The 18,212-nt window shown below is 54.6% G+C and overlaps 4 protein-coding genes across 4 annotated transcripts; all 4 read right to left on the minus strand.

Moving 5' to 3' along the window:
• Window positions 1–182: 182 nt before the first annotated feature.
• On the minus strand, window positions 183–2,266 carry TRIREDRAFT_120826 (uncharacterized protein; the record flags this gene model as incomplete). Its single annotated transcript, XM_006963431.1, has 5 exons — window positions 183–253; window positions 361–528; window positions 601–1,921; window positions 1,990–2,093; window positions 2,221–2,266. 5 exons carry the CDS (start codon window positions 2,264–2,266, stop codon window positions 183–185), a joined length of 1,710 nt encoding a protein of 569 aa, XP_006963493.1.
• Window positions 2,267–3,532: 1,266 nt separating this feature from the next.
• On the minus strand, window positions 3,533–5,062 carry TRIREDRAFT_57647 (uncharacterized protein; the record flags this gene model as incomplete). The annotated part of the gene is made up of 2 exons (XM_006963432.1): window positions 3,533–4,749; window positions 4,828–5,062. The coding sequence occupies 2 exons, from the start codon at window positions 5,060–5,062 to the stop codon at window positions 3,533–3,535; spliced, it is 1,452 nt and encodes a 483-aa protein (XP_006963494.1).
• Window positions 5,063–10,968: 5,906 nt separating this feature from the next.
• Window positions 10,969–12,425, minus strand: TRIREDRAFT_76123 (uncharacterized protein). Its single transcript, XM_006963433.1, has one exon. The coding sequence runs from the start codon at window positions 12,366–12,368 to the stop codon at window positions 11,208–11,210; it is 1,161 nt and encodes a 386-aa protein (XP_006963495.1). The 5' UTR covers window positions 12,369–12,425; the 3' UTR covers window positions 10,969–11,207.
• Window positions 12,426–14,985: 2,560 nt separating this feature from the next.
• Window positions 14,986–17,429, minus strand: TRIREDRAFT_26277 (uncharacterized protein; the record flags this gene model as incomplete). Its single annotated transcript, XM_006963024.1, has 5 exons — window positions 14,986–15,047; window positions 15,113–16,551; window positions 16,614–16,741; window positions 16,813–16,978; window positions 17,095–17,429. Coding segments are annotated over 5 exons (2,130 nt in total), but the record flags the coding sequence as incomplete, so codon positions are not given.
• Between the last annotated feature and the right edge of the window lie 783 nt (window positions 17,430–18,212).

Raw genomic sequence — 18,212 nt, forward strand, 5'->3', positions numbered from 1 at the left:
CTCTTGACACCTTGGTCAAGTTTGAAGTAAAAAAACAACAACAAAAAACAAGAAAACTTCTTACACCATCAACGCCCGTTGCTGATTGGTATCGTCTACACATTATTCGCATTCAAAACCCCATACAGAACAAAAAGAGAACCCGATGAATACGAGCGTGTATGTAACTCCTCACAGAGCAGTCATCGCAGACCTGTGAGAGCCAATAAATCGTGGCGATGATAAAACGCTCGACAGCGCTTGCCAAACACATCTGCATTGCGCAAGCATTAGTTGAACAGTACAGCAAGACCCGAAACCACCTTTCAGAGATAGTCATCTGAAGACGACCAAGGGGAAAAGGGGGCGGGAGAGACATACACATCGGAATGCTAATGACGCATACGACAACCTGGACAATCGAAATGGCAATCATGGTGTGCTCGATGCCGCCAGTAATGAGCCAGTCGTAGGCGAAAAATGTCAGGATGAAGCTGAAGATGTTTTTGAAGATGATCATCAGGGTGAAGCCTTCAATCGTCAGGTCTCCTACAAGGACACATGTGTAAGCAATTGGTATGTAAAGTGAGGGATACAGCCAAAGAGAAGCAGGACTCTTACGGTAAGCGTCGACAATGTACAGCGAGCTCGCAACAGCGCCAATCACCATGCCGGCGACCTCGAAGCCAAAAAAGACCAGAGGCACAATGTAGCTGAACTCGCCGGAAATGACATTGCCTGCCGTCATGGCGAACCCAAACAGGCCGATGCCGCCGACAATCAGCATGGGAATCACGAGCAGGATCCGAAACTCGGGCTCGTACACGCCACGGTTCTTGCGCGTCAGGTACTTGACGCTCGAGTCCGCGAGGAGGCCCGAGATGGCAAAGCCGCACAGCGCGCCCACAAAGGCTCCCGTGTAGGCGTAGCCCGCCTTGACCTCGCCCCAAAAGTACGGCGGGCCAATGAAGATGGCCGCGACGAGGACGCCGATGAAGATGGTCCACCCGATCATGGTGCCCTGGATCAGGCACCCCCAGATGAAGGCCGGGTTGAGGATGAGGGGAAACGGCCGGAGCAGCAGCACCCAGTAACGCTCCTCGGTCTTGGCGCCGTCAAAGAGGGATAGCGATTCGACAAACGACTTCTTGGGCGTCCTGGCATTGCCAATGGGCTGCAGCGCGCGCGACGTGGGGAAGAGGACAAAGCCCGGGCGCTGCTTGGGCGTCTCGTCTTCATCGGACGGCGGGTTGCTGACGGTGGCGATGCGCGACTGGAGCTTGATCTCGTCCTCGGCCTCGGCGTTGGTGTCGGTGTTGAGCTTGGTGTCTCGCCGATACGCCGTCTCGGGGCACAGCAAGAAGACGGCAGGGAGCGTCGCCGCCATGAAGATGGAGACAAAGTAAAACGTCCACTTCCAGCCCATGGCCGCCGTGATCTTGCCCACGACAATGGGCGTGAAGAAGGCGCCGCCAAAGATGGCCAGGTTGGTAAAGGCCATGCGCACGCCGCGCTGATGGACAAAGTACATGTCGCCCACGGCGGCATTCAGCAGGCTCTCGTACGGCGCGGTGCCCACGCCCTGGAGGACGCGGGCGCCCAGCAGGCTGCCGTAGTTTGTGCCCGTGGACCCGGCCCAGGCGCTCGACGCGACGATGATGAGGATGCCGAGCAGGAAGAGGTGGCGCTTGCCCCAGACGCGGCCCGAGGGCACGAAGAAGATGGCGGCGGCGCCGGCGCCGAGCAGGAAGTAGCCGGTGAGCAGGGCGACCTTTGTAAAGGTCTTTGTGAAGAGGCGCGACAGGGTGACGGTGTTGGCGGCCAGGATGGGGCCCAGCGACGTGGCCAGGACGCCGGCCCAGCAGAGGGTGAAGGTGACGAGGTCGCGCTTCCACAGCGGCCAGTTGAGGGGGTCGTTGGGGTCATCCGAGGGCTGGGGGACCTGCGGTGGGAGAGTGTCAGTCGGTTGAGGTCCTCGGGCAGCGTTGAATCCCAGGCATCGATACGCACGAGGATGATGGGCGTCTTGCCGCTGGTGTCGCACTTGAGCCTGGCCGCGTCCTGCTCCGTCGCCAGCTGCGGCTGCGAAGGGTCATCGTAGAAGTGCGTCGTGCCTGTGACACGGCAGACGAAGGCGTCGTCAGTCCATAGCCTTTCTTTGCAGTATGATATTGATCCTGCGCGTCTGCTGCCGAGACTCGCATTGCTGCCATGAGGGTGTCGCGACGGCCGCTCTCTCACCTGGAACCTTTTCCCCCGAGCTTGGCTCGAGGATGCCAAACGCCATCTTGCACTCTCTCTCTCTCTCTCTCTCTCTCTCTCTCTCTCTCTCTCTCTCTCTCTCTCTCTTCTCCTCTCAATGTTCAGGTAACAAGGCGTCGCTTTGAAGAAAGAGTACCTATTGCTGATATAGAATCCCGTTGAAACGGCACGGCGCAGCGAGTGCCCAGAGCGCAACCATTGGCCGATCCCCAATGCAATGCGATGCGATGCGATGCGATGCAGATTTGGGGGAAGTTCTGGAAGCTGTCGTGGGGGTGCCAGAGCCAAGAAAAAATGGCGTCGTGTTGGACAGCAGCAGACCGAAGGAAGCAGAACCCGAATACGACAATGGAGAGTGTCACTAGTCCTTGCAAGTTACCTATCATATATTATTGGAGGTGCAGCGGGATGGAGGGAAACCCCGAGACGGGAAATCTCCAACTTTCCTGTGTGGCACCAGCCTAGAGAGGGGGACCTACTACACCCCACAAGCATCTTGAATGTTAAATCAGTACTTTTGCCACTGACCCAATAATTGATTGGCTGCAAGCGCAGGTAGCTTCCTCAGTGATTTGCGTCTGGCGATACCTCATCTCAGATTTGCCACAACAACAGGACCGGCATCGTAGGCTTTCAAACCTTCTACAACTATTCTTTATCTGCCTTCCTTACTATTCAGGCCCTTCTTCTATAAGTCAGAGAAGGAGTGCGTTTATACAGGCTTCTAGCTAAGTAAGGAGAAGTAGAAAAGGAGTACAACGGCAAGTGATAAAAAACCAGTACCAGTACCGCTATGCGTGGCTTAGTTACCAGTGCCGATCGGTACCTATACCTAGACATTATCTGGCCAATCAAATAGCGCCCTGGGCCTTGTACTCAATTAACGTTCAAGATGCTTGTAGGGTGTAGTAATAATAGTAGCCGTAACCCCAGGATCGGCAGCTGGAGAAGGGGCGGGTGCCTGTGAGATGTTAGTGCATCGATCGGGCTTTGTGGAGGCTGCAACTCTGATTGATGGTGATGTCTGATACTAGTATCACGATGAGGGACAGGCCACAGCAAACAGTAGAGAGATAAACATCAATATTTTTTTTGTAGTACTCAGACATTAAGCAAAGACATGTACAGGTATCAATCAAGACTCATATATCATCGCCAAAACAAATCTTGTGCCACCCACGAGCAATGCCGTCTCTCATGGCCCTTCTCACCTCAGACCTCACCACCACACACAATCTACAACCTCATCCATATCAATCCCCATCCCCCAATCCCAGCCTCATCCTCAGCCTCACACAACTCCCATCATCCCATCACGGCCCCTTTCACCAACCAACTCATTCCACCCCCTCACCTCATCACACATCCCCTCCACCGTCAAACACCCACCCCTATACCCAATCCCCCCCTCCTCCACGCCCCTCCTCGCCTCGCCATCATCCACAAGACAATTCAACCCCGTCGCAAAAACCCCCGGCTGCACCCATCTCAACGGCTCCCCCGGCTCGCTCACCCACCTCTGCAACGCCGGCACCAGGTTCACAACCAAGGCATACCACTCCACCACGTAGCAAACCAGCAGCATCAGCACCGGCGGCGGATAGCTCACCCTCAAGCCCGTCGTGCTCGCCACGTCAAGGATCCGATAGACATCGTCGAACCGCACAGGCGTCCCCCGATCCGTCACGATATACGGCCGTCCAGCAACCTTATCCGCGTGCTCCCCCAGCAGCGCATCCTCGTACAGCAGATGCGCCAGCGAAGCGTTCTGCACATGGCACCAGCTCTGCACATTCCCAGCAACCCACGTCGGGCAATACTTCAGCCCAAGCATCCTCCCGACAACATTGTCCCTCACATGCCCGTACACTGCATTCCCAGGCCGAATAGCACCCGTCCGCATCCCCGCGCCAGCACCTCTCTCGTCCGCACAACAAATAAGCCTCTCGGCCTCGGCCTTGCTCCGCGCATAATTCGTCGGAAACCCACTTGGCGGCCTCAGCGGCTCAAAGAAGTCGGCATTGTCCAAGAGCTGCACGAACCCCTGAGGCTGCTGCTGCTGCTGCTGCTGCTTCCGCTGGTTGCTCCCCCACGGCGCAAACAGCCACTTGACCTGCTTCAGCGCCGCGTTCGAGCTCGAAGTGTACACAAAGATGCCCGCGCCAACCTTCTTCGCCGCCTGCAGGGAATGCAGCGCGCCCGTGACGTTGACCCTCGCGCTCCGCTCGTAGAACATGGCGTGCCGCTCAAACGGCCGGATCACGCCCGCCGTGTGAAAGACGGTCAGCGGCAGGTCGGCCACGGCTTCGTTGGGCCAAGGCACCTTGTATGACGCGAGAGTGGCCGCTTCGTCGGTAATGTCCGTCTGGACAAAGGCCACTTTTGACGCTGGCTCATGGGAAAAGTCTTTGCTGAAAGTGAAGGGCGGGCGGATGTCCAATATGCGAATAGCTTCAGGCGGGGTTCCCATGGCTAGGAGATGCAGAATGATTTGTCCTCCAAGCAGTCCTACCCAAAACCATTGTTAATAAACCCAAATTTTCTCTCGATTTGTTTGATATCCATCAGATATTCTGAAAAACTCACCAGAGCCTCCCACCACGATATACCGCCTATCCTTCCTCGGCGGCAACTTTCCCACCCAGTCGATTCCATCCCTCTTCACCCTCTCAAACGCATCCTGGATATACTCCTTTGTCAACGGCTCCCCCGCGCAAGCAGCCGCTTCCTGAGGCGTATGCGAAAGCACCCAGTTCAACCTGAGCGCGTAGAGCACCAGGCAAAGCACGCCTGCTGCGAGCACGACGGAGGCCCATCCCATCGGGGCATAGAAGAATGACGTGGACGAGCTGAGAAGATTGAGAGGCAACAATCCTGTCGAATCACATAATCGAGATAGACTCGGCCTCGACGCAATGGAATGGCAGTGAATTGCACAAAGAGAAAGCGAAGGGAAGAAGAGAAGAAGAGAAGTGTGCCAAGGTGTGCAAGATGGCGGGGAGGATATAGGCCAATGGATTGATGGCCTCTATGTTGTATTGTGAGCAGCGGGGTAGATCTGGCTCACGTTTGAACAGGAGGCGAGCAGATGCCTACTACTCAGGTAAGTATATATCTCCAGATGAGCAATGTATCATCATACAGTCAATATCTCTCAATTCTGTGGCTATCTAATCTCCAGCCATTCATTGACAACACGACCATCGGCTAGACTGCCCTTGATAGCTACCTACTACATAATGTCAACCATACAACAATTGCTCAGACAGCTTCTCAGAACCTGCTGCATCTCACAAGCACCGTCTCACAACAGTCTTCAGAGACGCAGTCCTTCCCGCTACTTGAGCAGGGACACCGCTTGCTCATGCAGAATTGCCATCCATCACCAAAACACCCACTTCTTCTTCTTCGCATCCGACTCGACAAGTGCGTCGTGGATCGCATCCAGGTCATTCGTGTCTCGCATCGTGTCATTCGACGATCCGACGTGGTCCATGTGCGAAATCATACCAAAAGCCGGCCTGAGCATGTCTTCATACACGTTTTCGCTCTCGAGCTGGTCTGTGTCCCACGCGGCCTTGTCTCCGTACTCTAACTTGACATTCTTGTCAAAGTAACGGCTCAGCCGAGAGGATGTCACGCTCGCCACAACATGTTGATGGGGCAGAGCGCTGTTCACCGAGCTCTTGGGACAGGCAAAGATTCGAACCGTTTCTGCGTCCCTTGACTGGTCCGTCGACGAGCTTTCCTCCATCGGGCATGTCAGTGTGATCGTGAGAACACTGCTGTCCCTCTTCTTTCCATGGCGATATCGGGCCACTTGTCGCATAGTGATGCTCTCAACCTCCCGAGTGCGGCCGTAGTCTGGGTACTGAATTCTCAAACCCCTCTTCTCATCGACCCTGCAAAAGACATGCTTGTCAGCCTCTGTTGTTTCCAAATCACACGTCTTCACAGGTAACTCTCTCGTCATCTTACAAGATAGCCATTTGGTTAACAATGGCCTCGACAAAGCGTTTCAGCTTGTACTCTGGCGCCAGCGCAGTTGCGCGCACTCCGCACGCCTTCATATCCCATGCTCTCTGAGGGCAATGAAGGTAGACTGCAAAGACTTCCTGGCGCTGGCCACGAACACGATATTGATAGTTGTCGGCGTTCAGTTCGACAATAACGGGCTCCTCGCCTTTAGGGCCATAAAAGACGCATTCCAAGTCGTAAAAGGTCTCCTTCTGGAACAGGTGCCAAGGGGATTCTCCCGGGGGCGTGATACCAACCACCAGGTTGGCATCGCTCGCCAATGTCGACAGAATGGGCGAGAAGCCGATGCAATCCTGTGGGAATGTGGCTCCATTCAGCAGCCCAAGAACCTCCTCGGCCGAGTGAGTCGGACCAGAACCATTGTGGTCCACCAATCCTGGAGCCATCTTCTTGATATAGACGCGTCCGAATACCACCTCCAGAGAGACATAGCCAGGAGCAAGCTCAAGGATTTGCGACGCTTTCTTGAGCTGCTGCTCCGCTTCTTTCAGGACATCGCTCTTCTCCTGAGGCAGATAACCGTCCTTCTCGTGAATATTCTCCAGCTTTGGCTCCTTTGATAACTTGACTTGAGGCTCAGGAACCCATCCGGGCTGCGTGCTGCTTCCACTCAGAGAGGGAAACTGGGGTGGCCTCTGTAGTGGCCGACCCGTCGTTGAATGGGGCGTATTCGGAAACTTGGCGGCATCAGCATACAGCAAAGGTTTCATTGCTTGCTTCTTGGGTGACTTTGGTGTTTTCACGAGAGCTGGGAAATCAGAGTCAAGCTAAAAGGGGCACTCCGTCAGTATGTGGCCGCCCGGGTCGTGTTGTAAACTCACTTCTGGGTTGCGTCTCGGTTCTGCAGGCGTCGAAGTTTCGCGGCGTGCCGAGGATTGAATGCTTTGGCTTCTCTTTGCCGGGGCCTGCTTAGCACGAGAGCTATTTCCTTTCGGAGAAGGGGCTGCCTTGCCCGGGGACCTGAGTGCACGTCCTCCCTTCTGGTTCATGGTACGGTACAATACTCTCGGCTCTTCTTCCATCAGTCCAAAGCGAAGAGAGTCATTGCTTATCAGGTCCTGCTCCTGGGCTTCGAGAGGGCTGTTTTCATCGTCCGGGCCATGGTTGAAAGCCTTTGAGACGGATGTTTCCTGGGCCTGTTCTTGAGCTGGTGGCTCATCATAATCCAGGCATATCAAGTCGTTGTTGGAACTCTTGAACTGCTCAAGACGTGCAAGTCTATCAGTTACTTCTTCAAGTTCCATGACTGCGCTCTGGATGTCACTGCCAGCTGGTCCGCTCCCACTCAGAGTCACTTCATCCACCTCGTTGAATGAGATGAGAAGTTCACCGTCGCAGTCGTTTGGAATCGTGGACTGATGCTGCAATACATCTTCCCGAGAACTGAAAAGCTCATCTCTGAAAAGATTGGGCATCGTGGACTGGGGTTGGGTGTCATCTTGCCAATCCAGTATGCAGCGCCCAGCCACCGATGCTCCTTGGTTGCGTACTACGTCGGTTCTCGGAGATGCCAGTGGCTGCATTGATGCCACCATCGCATTCGCATCGTACAATGTGGGGGAGAGCAGAGTTGATGCCGACAGCTGGTGATAGTCAAAAATCTCGTCATCATCGAGCAAGTGCCGGTGGTGTTCTGCAGACTGGTCGTTGCTGGCCGGCATAGGAGAGGTCCGTTCTAGGCTGCCTGCCACCGCGTCGCGAGAAGCCGTGCGGCTGCTTAGAATGTATCCGCGGCGATTATTCAAAGTCTCTGTTCTAGTTGGCGATGAAGCCCTTGGCGACATAACTCTTGGCCCTTTCACAACTTCCGATTCATGAATCAATTGAACCTTGGCGTCTCTTGCCTTGGCAGGCGGAACGTAACCCTTGAAGGCAATGGAGGCGGTTTCTGCCTTGGCCGGTGATGCACCTTTTAAGGGATAGACTGTGTTATCGGGGATCCAACGGCCATGCCTGTCTAGACTCTCCGTCCTCACGACAGCCGCATTCGAAAGCAGCTTGTACTCGGCTGCAATATTCAAGTCGGCAGTCGGAATAGCAAAGGTAGTCCGAGCCAGCCCAATGTGGGACATCCATTTGTATGTAAGCCTTATTGGTGCCTGTCCTTCGAGCAGGAGGATGTGCGATGCTACTTGAGGTTTGCTTGCCTGGTTTGTGTTAGATGCAATGAGGCTCGCTTGGGCCGTGGCAAATTGAGGGTAGGTAAAGAATATACCAGCAGATTGAGCATCGAGTTAAGCTTGCGTACTGTGCTTTCGACGGTTTCCATTGACTCCCAGGATCCAATGTACACCAATTCTCCTCTGAGGTTGTACGAGATCTCGCAGTTGTTTGCAAAGGCAAAGTCGTAGGCCGTGATGGGTGCATCCTTGGACTTTGAGAGAAGAGAAAACGCAGATAGCAGGATGTCCAATGAGACGCCATTGGAATTCTGAAGGCCTCTCCAGATGGATCTGTGAGGCATATTGGCCATTGTTACCGGGAACTGGTGGTCTGCAAAGGAGTCGTAGATGTCGTTTCCGAGAGACTTGTACAACAGCCACGCCATGACGCGGGGGTTGTCTGGGACTTTCTGCAAGACGTCTGGGTGTAGAGTACCCTCTTCGACGTCAACGTCCTCTATCGCGTTGAAGTTGAGACGCTCAACTTCTGCGTCCAAGAGGTCGTGCATCAGAAATTGAATAGTCTCGGCGACTTTGTGCTGATGCTCTGCCATGGTGATGCACTTGAACCACGGTATGTCTGGCTCGTACAGGATCTCAATGAGCTCACCCTGGCAATGGCATTAGTGTGGGATTTGTTGGGGTTGATCTGTTGCGCAATCACCTGGCATGCCAACTGGACAGATTTGACGAGGTCCTTGACGCCCAGCGCGAGTAAAGGGGGGTTGCAGGTGATGTAGAACTCCACAGCCCCAGATTCCGCCATGATGTAGGAAGAATCGCAGGTAGCAGGAGATTGTGAAGGTCCAAGCAATCAAGAATATTACTGTGTCAACTATTAACTTTCAATATACCGCACCGAAGGGTAAAAGGCAAGATGCTGCAGATAGAGATTGCAGAGGCATATCAGACGCCGACAGCACCATATACGCGTCTGTGCCTAAGCTCAGCATTAGGTTGAGATTTGCTGACATACCTAGTTGTGATGCTCCGAGCAGGTGAACAAGAACAAGAGAAGATGATACTGCCGCAGCAGGATTACGTTGGCAACCGCAGCCTCCTGGCAATGCTGAACGCCACCCAAGAACGGATCACGTCAACGCAGGAGACAAGAACAAAGACTCATAACATCATCGGAGACGACAACATGAGCTTGCAGAGATTCCACAGACAGCCTGCAATCACCTCCGGTAAACAGACTATGAGGAGTTCGCGACAGCGCCGTGATTCGCTTCGATCGCCTGCAGAGAAATAGTACAAGCCCCTGGCGGTATCGTCAACAAGAAAAGAACAATGGCAGTGGTTTCGGAAGTGAAGAAGAAGGGGGAGAGGTGAAGAAGTAAACAAAAGGCAAAGAGGAGAGAAGAGAAAAGAAAAACAAGTCTCCGAGAGTGGAGGGCTAAGGGCAAGGTATATAGGGATGCTGCAGTGGCACGGCAGGTGCCAGACGGGTGGCAGCTGGAGGGCCGGCACGTGAACCCGTGACTGCTGGAGGAGTCTGGCAGAGAGCCATTCACTGCAGTGGACTGTCAAGGTTATGATATACAGAGTGATTTGACACAAAAGATGGAACAATGAGGTTCTTGAGAAGTGGGAGATTGTTGGTGAATAGGAGAGTGGTGTCTGTGTCTGGATGAGGCGGAGAGTTGCGTGGTTGTGTGTATATTTGTCTACAGTTTATGTTTGAGGAATGAGTAGAATTGAGTAGCGAGAAGAAAAGAAGAAGAAGAAGAATTTATAGTATCTTAACAGGCTTTGTCGACTTGTTGTCCTCAATTCCTCAATAGCCAAGGTAGACCAGCGAAAGTGCCATCTATTAATTCTACAGCAGATAGTATTTAAAGACACCAGCAGCACATCTACAATCCACCAGTAACACCACAGACCAAGTCTCATATATCCATAGGTATGCTTTCGTATTCCTTGTCTCTATAATTCCTTATCACACATATCCGAGCCTCGTTTCTCTCTCTTTCAATGTATGCAGTAACACTCTTTCACAGTAAATCACAATTCCCATCTCAGACCGCAAGCTCTTCATAGTTGGTACTAACGCAACCCCCAAAAGTCAAACAGCGCAAGCATGAGACAGCACACCATTTATATATTTCTAATCTTCTTTCTTGGTTCAAAATGCATCCAACGCCATATGCATTGCGGAAGCAGCCGCTCTCTAGCATGCCAATAATGATAAAACAGAGGTGAGGGAGGCGGGGTGAAGAAAGTGTAGAAAAGACGTATCATATCCTGTCCAAAGCCAACTGACCGTTCTCTCTATATAAATTAACAGAAGCGAAGGAAGAAACAATATGGGTCAAGGAAATAAGCATATATAAAGAGAGTGAAAGAAGAAGTGGTGAAATAAAACACATAGGCGATATTAGAAGAGAGACGGGGGGAGAGAAGACAATGGTGTGGAAGAGAGAGGGAGAGATAGAGAGATAGAGAGAGAAGTGGTATCATTATGGAAAGCCGCCGTGTGTACACGCTTTGGTAGGAGGTGTGACGTGGGATGAGGACAACGCAAAACCAAGAAAAGCCATGATGAGCATAGAGTCCCCGTAAGAATGCACCAAATAAGACCGACGCGGAAAAAACAGCAAGATCAACGCCAAAGGACAACGAAGAACCCAGACGGAAGTTTGTTTGGCCGTGACGGAGAAGAGAAATGGCGAAGAGGCTGAAAGATGGGATGGCGGAGAGGTAGGTAGGTAGGCAACATGTAGTAGTCGCTTTTGAGGGGGGGTAAGGTAGTTTGGCAGCTTTTCATTCAGCCCCCTTGACATTCTCCTTGACCTTGAGGGCCCATCTCAGCTTGTTGAGCGTCTCCCTGGACTCTTCCAGTATCCTCTGCTGCTCCTCCTCCGTCTTCCTGGCGTTCTCCTTAATGTCCCGGAGGTTGTCCTCCTGGGTCTTCTTGTACTCCTCAAAGAGGCGCGCAATCTCCTCCTTCTCGCGCCTCAGCTTCTGGATGTTGCTGTCCTGCTGCTCGCACAAGTCCCGCAGCGTCTGGATCTTATCGTCGTCCGACTTGCGCTCGTCAACGATGGTGTTGATCTCCGTCTTGATAGTGCTGATGGCCTTGTTGACCTCGTCGCCCTGGTCGCGCCAGTGCGACGAGATGGCGTTGTAGCGGCCCTCCATGAGCTGGGCGTAGCTCGTCGCGTCGTCGACCTGCGTCTTGGCGTCGCGCTTGACCTTCTCCATCTCGTCGCGCCAGTTGCGCTCCAGCTCCTGCGCCGCCACCGTCTTCTTCTTCTCCGTGTCGACCGTCGCCAGCAGCGTCTCGACCTGCCGTTCCTTCCTGGCAAGCAGCGTCTTGGTGACGTTGGCCTCGAGCAGCCGGCTCTCGTAGTCGTTGATCATGCGCTCCATCTTGTCCTCGACCAGCTTGGCCGCCTGCTTGGCCTCCTCCGCCCGCAGCTTCTCAATCTTGATCTCGCGCTTCAGGGCCTCGTTGTCGCTGACGAGCTTGTTGATGACCCGCCCCGTCTTGCCCAGGCCGGCCTTGCCAATGGTCGAATCCCACTGCGCGCCGTCGCCGTGCTCGTCGCCATTGTCATCCAGGGGCACCACCGCTGACGCCGGGTCCGCGACCGCAACCGCAGGCTCGGCGTCGACGGCGGCGGCGGCGGCGGCATTGTTGCCATTGCTGGTGACGCCGTTCGCGCTGCTGCTGCTGCCGTCGTTGTTGGACTGCTCGACCGGCTCGTTGGCCGTGCTGTCGGGGCTGGGCTTGGCCGTCTCGGCCTCGTCGACGGTGGACAAGTTGCTGGCCTTGCTGGTGACGCTGCTGGAGAGGCCGCTGGCGGCGTGGGTGCTCTCGGGGCCCGTCTCGGAGCCCTCGAAGCTGGGGACGCTGCGGATGGTGGCCGTCCTGCCCAGGGTCTGCGCCTGCTTGGACACGGAGGCGGCGCGACTCGGCATGGCGTGGACGTGGACGGTGCCGGCAGAAGCTGGTGTCAAGGTCCTCGTGCCTGGTGAATCATCTAGCGAGGGGCGGGCGGGATGCGAGGCTGCCAGCGGCGGTTCGCATCAGCGGTCAGTCCAGTCTGTTGAGGCAGCCGATCGAGGGGAGATTCGGTTTTGGGCAGAAATGCAGGGAAAATGGGGGGGGGGGGGGAAAGAGTGGAAGTGGTGATGCAAAGGACGGAGAGCAGAAGCCGGACTTTGATGGTGTTTGAGGATGGATTTGTGCAGGGCAGGACAGTGCAGCAAAAGTACAACTGAGGTACAGTAAGCAGCCGGGGGGGGCGTGTCTGTGTGTGGTTGAAATGGTACCGTCCAGGCAACGTATGTATTACTATTGCAGACCGTCTGTCTGTCGGGCAGTTGTTACTGTGTTTCTCATTACGGAGGAAATAACTGAACCGAATGCAAGTGCAGGCAATTGTGCTGTGCCGGTATTAAGATGAAATACCGTAGGAGGTGGGTACAAAGTACGGGGTCGCCTTTCGCGTAAATGAGCAGCAATGCGGAAACGCGCAGCCGAAGCTGTCAAGCAGCAGCAAAAACTGGCAGCGATCCCAGGGGGAGCAGAGAGAGGCTGAACCTGGGTAAAGCAACAGACAAAACAGAAGAGACATCAATCACCCACCGAGATACGTGTCTGTCCCCGTACGCTGCAGCGAATCCTGGCGGATGCTAAAGAAGCGCTCGTGCAGCCGGCGAAGGGGCATGACTGCAGTCTGCAGTCTGCAGCCTTGTTTCTTGTTTCTTGTCGGGGGCGGGATCAATCTGCTGCTGCTTGGGTGCGTGTTCTCATGCGCTTGGGAAGATTGGCCGTGTTTCGTTCGTCTTATGCTGCATTAGAGAGAATCAGTGACGCTGCTTCAATGTTTCAAGCCTGCAAAACAGCCCGGGGCTTTGCCTGGACAAGGGCTCGGCGTCGTTTGAGTGTGATGTGATGGTATGGATCACGCACTGCCGGACAAGAGGGATGCTGGTGATATATATATACACATGTAGTATATCTAAAATGCATCTACGGGATGATCCCAATCGTCACGGCACAGGCCCACGTCATGTAATTGACAGGTCTCAGCAATCTATCCATTCATACCTACCTCCGACCGACATACGACCATCCTACGTCGTGGTCCTACCGAACTTGTAAGCAAGGGGTAAAACCCACGAACGGGAGACCAACAAAGGAACCCGACAAGAAGGCAGGCGAAACATCAACACACAAATGCACACCCAGAATGAACCAATCACAGGAACATGCGAAGAAGTGTCCAAAGCCGTCTCTTTGTTTTCCTTTTTTTCCTTTCGAATGCCTTACGCTATTTCGTCTAGGCTTGTCTCTGCCGCTTCTGGTCTCTGCCGCTTACAAGTCCAAGGGTTACTTCAACTTGGCCTTTGTTTGAGGCTTCACGCCTCGCGCCTTGTATACTTGTCACCGTTACTTCATCATCAACCTCAAGCCCGACCATGTAAAAGAGATGCAGACTGCAGGCCTTCTTCAAGGGTCGAACGCATGCAACCACACAGAGCTGACCACACAGGCAACCAAAACACCTCGCCTCAACAGCAACTCCAATATAAACCACACCAAGCCCCCCCAAAATCACCTCCAGCATCACGCCCAATGTTTACCAATGATGTCAGCAGGCCTTAAAACTCCCGTAGGTAAGGCGCGCCATGTACCAGTAATGAAAATGAGCATGCAGGGTTTAATACCCCAACTCAACGAACCCGGAGTTTCTTAAGACAAATCTCGCTTCTTTCAGGTGGGCGACGTATTAGTAGTCAGACCTCGGGTAGATGAGATTGGGGCACGGCCTGGTTTTTGCGGGATACAGCAAGGGCTGCCTGTGTTACACGAGTAGGTAGATAAGAACGAGACTGCAAGGTAGGTGATACTCCTTCGTCACGATGTGAACGTCAATGACCAACATCCACGTCTTCGAGATGAACAATCAACGACTTCTTAGTCTACTCTTCTATTCTGACGCATTGGTATTTCCAATGGCTACCAATTGCCATGTCCCGCCAAATTCCTTCACCTGCATTTCCCTGTATATGTAACCCTCCCGAGACCTATCATCAGTCTCGTCTGTGGTGGCCTCGATATGATGGCAACATTCGCTCCTGTAAAAGCCAGCCTCGACATCTCTCTTATATGCCGCATATCCACGCCATTCCTGTATCCGTAGTCGCGAAGCAAACGACAAACGCCTGCCCGATACATCATTCATACAACAAGCTCCACGCCGCTACCTACTAAGTAGTACGGCCGCTGAATCTCCCTGTCCTGCGGCCTCTATATCGTGTCCAGTCATGCCAAAGGTACTCTGGTCATGCACTCCGTCATGACTTCTTCCTGAGGCCTTATGCCATAAGGCAGCCTCTCACCCTGTATTCTTATCCTCCCAGCTGCCATAGAGCTGTGATTATCACTTCTGAACCCCCCCCCCCCCCCCCCCCCCTAACTGCATGTACAACAATGCTAGGAAATGTCAAAGCATCCCATCGCCTAAGTGGTGATGGCAGTCCCTGCCGGTGCAGGCGTCGGGCTGTCCTTGTTCTCTTTCGTCGCGTTTTCAAGGAACTGTGGCCGATATTTGCTGAGATATTTGCTCGCCATAGGCCTAGCATCTTCGACTATATCGGCAGTTAGCTCTGTCCTCATGTCTACAGCAAACATACCGCGTAGGGAGGGGCCATACACTCTGTCCATATATCCTGCACAACGTCCAGCGCAGCCTCCTTCACAGGCGGCCGCATAATCACCAGATACAACAGACTCGTCAGCGCCAGCTGCGTCACGCTCGGATCCCGACACATGTGCTTCACCCGCGACAGAATCGCCCGGTTCAGCTCGGGGATCTCGCTCAGGAACCGCGTCAGCACCTTGTCCTGCGGGTGCAGGTACGGGAGGAACCCATCAATGAGCCGCAGCGTGCACTTTTCGTAGTACGTCGGTTGGTCGCCGCCGCCGCCGCCGCCGCTGCCAGCCTTGCGCTGCACCCTGTCGTTGTACCACTCCTCGCAGAGCCACGAGACGGCGACGTCAATGTGCTTTCGAAAGTCTTCCATAATGTAGTTGTAGAGAATCTCCCGGATGCTGTTGTTCAGGGACGGGGTCCGCTTAGAGTCGTCGGCGGCCTCGTCCTTGACCGTAATCTCCTCGAGACCGGCTGATGACCGGGTTGCGAGGCGCGTCAGAATGGTCATCCACGAGTCTCTGCTCTCGGAGCTGGCCGCGAGCCGGTTGAAGCCCGCCTTTTGCTTCTTCGTTCCCGAGTCGTCCAGGGACTTCATCATGTCCAGCACGCTCGTCACCGTCGCTTTGCCTGCAGTGAGCGCCATCTCCGGCGTCAACGGCTGCGGCTGGGGAAGGCTGAAGGATCGCAGCCCCAAGGTGTCGTCCAAGCTTATTCTGGGCTCTGCCGCAGCCGGTGCCGGGGCGTTGTCCAGCTTGTTCAGAATCTGCTCCGTATCTTCGGCCTGGTAGAAATCCGGCTCGTAGTCGTCCTCGTCCTCCTCCACGCCCAGGGGAGCAGTGTTCGGATTCAGCTCGGCGGGAGGGCTATTGTTCAGCGTCTCCAGCCGGTCGCGAACACCATCTACAGCCTTTGCAAGGACCTGGGCATCCAACCGACACAGGGTATTCACGGTGATTCTGGCTACGAGGCTGGGGGGCACCTGGGAGACGTCAAAGTACTTGAGCCCGTCGTTGCCGATGAGGGTGAAGACGTCGGCCAGGCTATGGGGGCCAGGGCCCAGGGGAGGGATCTGGATCTGGGAAGCCTCGATCCTCTGGCGCTTGGCATCATATCCATCTTGGGGCTTGGGCTCCAGAGGCCTCTTGCGGCCGGCACTGTCGAAGAGCTCGGCCACCATACGCATTGTGGTCTCGACATGCTGCTGTATCCTGGGCACGATTGGGTTGTGGGGGTCTCGCTTACTCAGGTGAATCAAGAGCAGCCGCGAGGTCTTTTCCATGGACTTGATCATCACCTTTGTCTTGGGGGTCAATGGCGAGTTGGCTGCTTGCAGGGGGTTGAAGCTGAGCAATGCATTGAGGATGCGGCTGGATGTGGAGGGGCGAGTCCGCGCCATGATGGACAGGCAGTTCAGAGTCGCATCTACTAGAAGACCATCGCTGGGCTATGTGTGAGTACGGGCCATTCATCGCCGGGAACCGAAAACCGTCTCGAGACTTACTTGTTGCCCTGGAAGATGCTCAACATGCGGTCCAGCAGCCCACTTGCCTCTGCCTCGAGCATTCTAGGGTCAAGCGTCTGGTGATTGGGCGGCACCTTGTCCAGCGAGACGTCTAGTCCACCGCCATACTAAGAAGAAAGACATGTTTGATGAGACCTATTATCCTTGTTTTGCAACGGCATTGTATCGTTTTTCTTACCCTGTGCTCGGCGCCAGAAGCGACGGTTTGCGCCAGAACCACTCGCTGGGCAAACTTGATGCAGCATATCCTCACCGTGGGAGGGGCGCTGTCCCACAGCTGCAGGATCTTGTGCTTGATGCTCACCATCCTCTCCCACGTCACTGTATCGTAGCTGTTGTTGATGCTGCGATGATGATGTCGAGTCAGTCATGGATACATATGCCCCTCTACTACACAACTTGTGCCGAGGAGAGGGGGAAGAGGGGGAGAGGGAGAGGGAAAGATAGGAGGAGCACCAACATCCACCTCATGGCCAGCGGATAGATGCTCGCCGCCGCCTGGATCACGTTCCGCAGCACCTGCGCATCCACCTCCGTCTCAATCAGCGACTCCAGCGTCGTCAGCACATACGGCTGCATCGTCTCCTTCTCGGAATTGGGCAGCGCCGGCGTGGCAAACGCCTCGGCCAAGAAGTCCGTCACCCATCGCCGCAGCTCGATCGGCGCCTTGGGGCCGACAATGGGCAGGATGCCTCTGACGACGCTCGGGTAGTACTTTACGTCGCCCAGCACCAGCTTGCGGGCGTCGTTGAGCTGGCGGATCTGGTCCGGCACGGAGAGCGTCGACGAGGAGGAGGGGGAGGAGGAGGAGGAGGAGGAGGCCATGGCGTCGGAGCTTCTTTTTCTTCTTCTTCTTCTTCTTCTTCTTCTTCTTCTTCTTCTGTTCCTTTTTTTCCGTTTCTGCTATCGTGAGTTGTCCGCGCTCTGTTTGTCTCTTTCTTGTCGGATTGGTCTTTCAATGCGCAGGCGAGGGAAAAGGCACGACGAGGCGGGACGACATCAGACGAGGGGGAGAAGACGCTGGGAGATGGAACGATGCTGCATTTGAGGTCGCGCGACAAACAGGCTAGACTACCGCAACAGTAATTGATCTTCTCCTCTCTCCCAGTCGAGGCGTCATGGGCTAATCAAATCAGCAGCAGCAGCAGAAAGCTCCCACGCCAGCCCTTCCAGGTTGTGCCGCAGATCGGATCGAATGCTTCGTAGCAGGGATGTCGCAGCAACTTCCTTCGCACAAAGGCGGAAGCGCCGCCAGTCGAGGATGATGCGCTGAACGAGGCTCTGTTTTCCGCTCGATTGTCGAGATGCTGGGGGGGTTTGCTGCAGTTTTGGCGGGCAGAGGGATGCAATGCAGTTGATGCGAGATGCAAGAGCTTCCGCTGCCAGAAGCTTTTTGGCGACGGGGAGCGTGACGCGGGTCCAAGGCGGCAGAATCACCTGCATCCCTGTCGAAAAAAACCGGGTTCCGCAGCAGCAAGTGCTAAGACTGCAGCGGACAGGCGTCAGAGCGCTAACACAGCATGCACAAGAACTCGGTAGAGCAGCTTTAGCCGGAGAAATGCCGCCACTGTTTCACGC

This window comes from Trichoderma reesei, assembly GCF_000167675.1.
Source record: "Trichoderma reesei QM6a unplaced genomic scaffold TRIREscaffold_4, whole genome shotgun sequence".
Lineage (NCBI taxonomy): Eukaryota > Fungi > Ascomycota > Sordariomycetes > Hypocreales > Hypocreaceae > Trichoderma > Trichoderma reesei.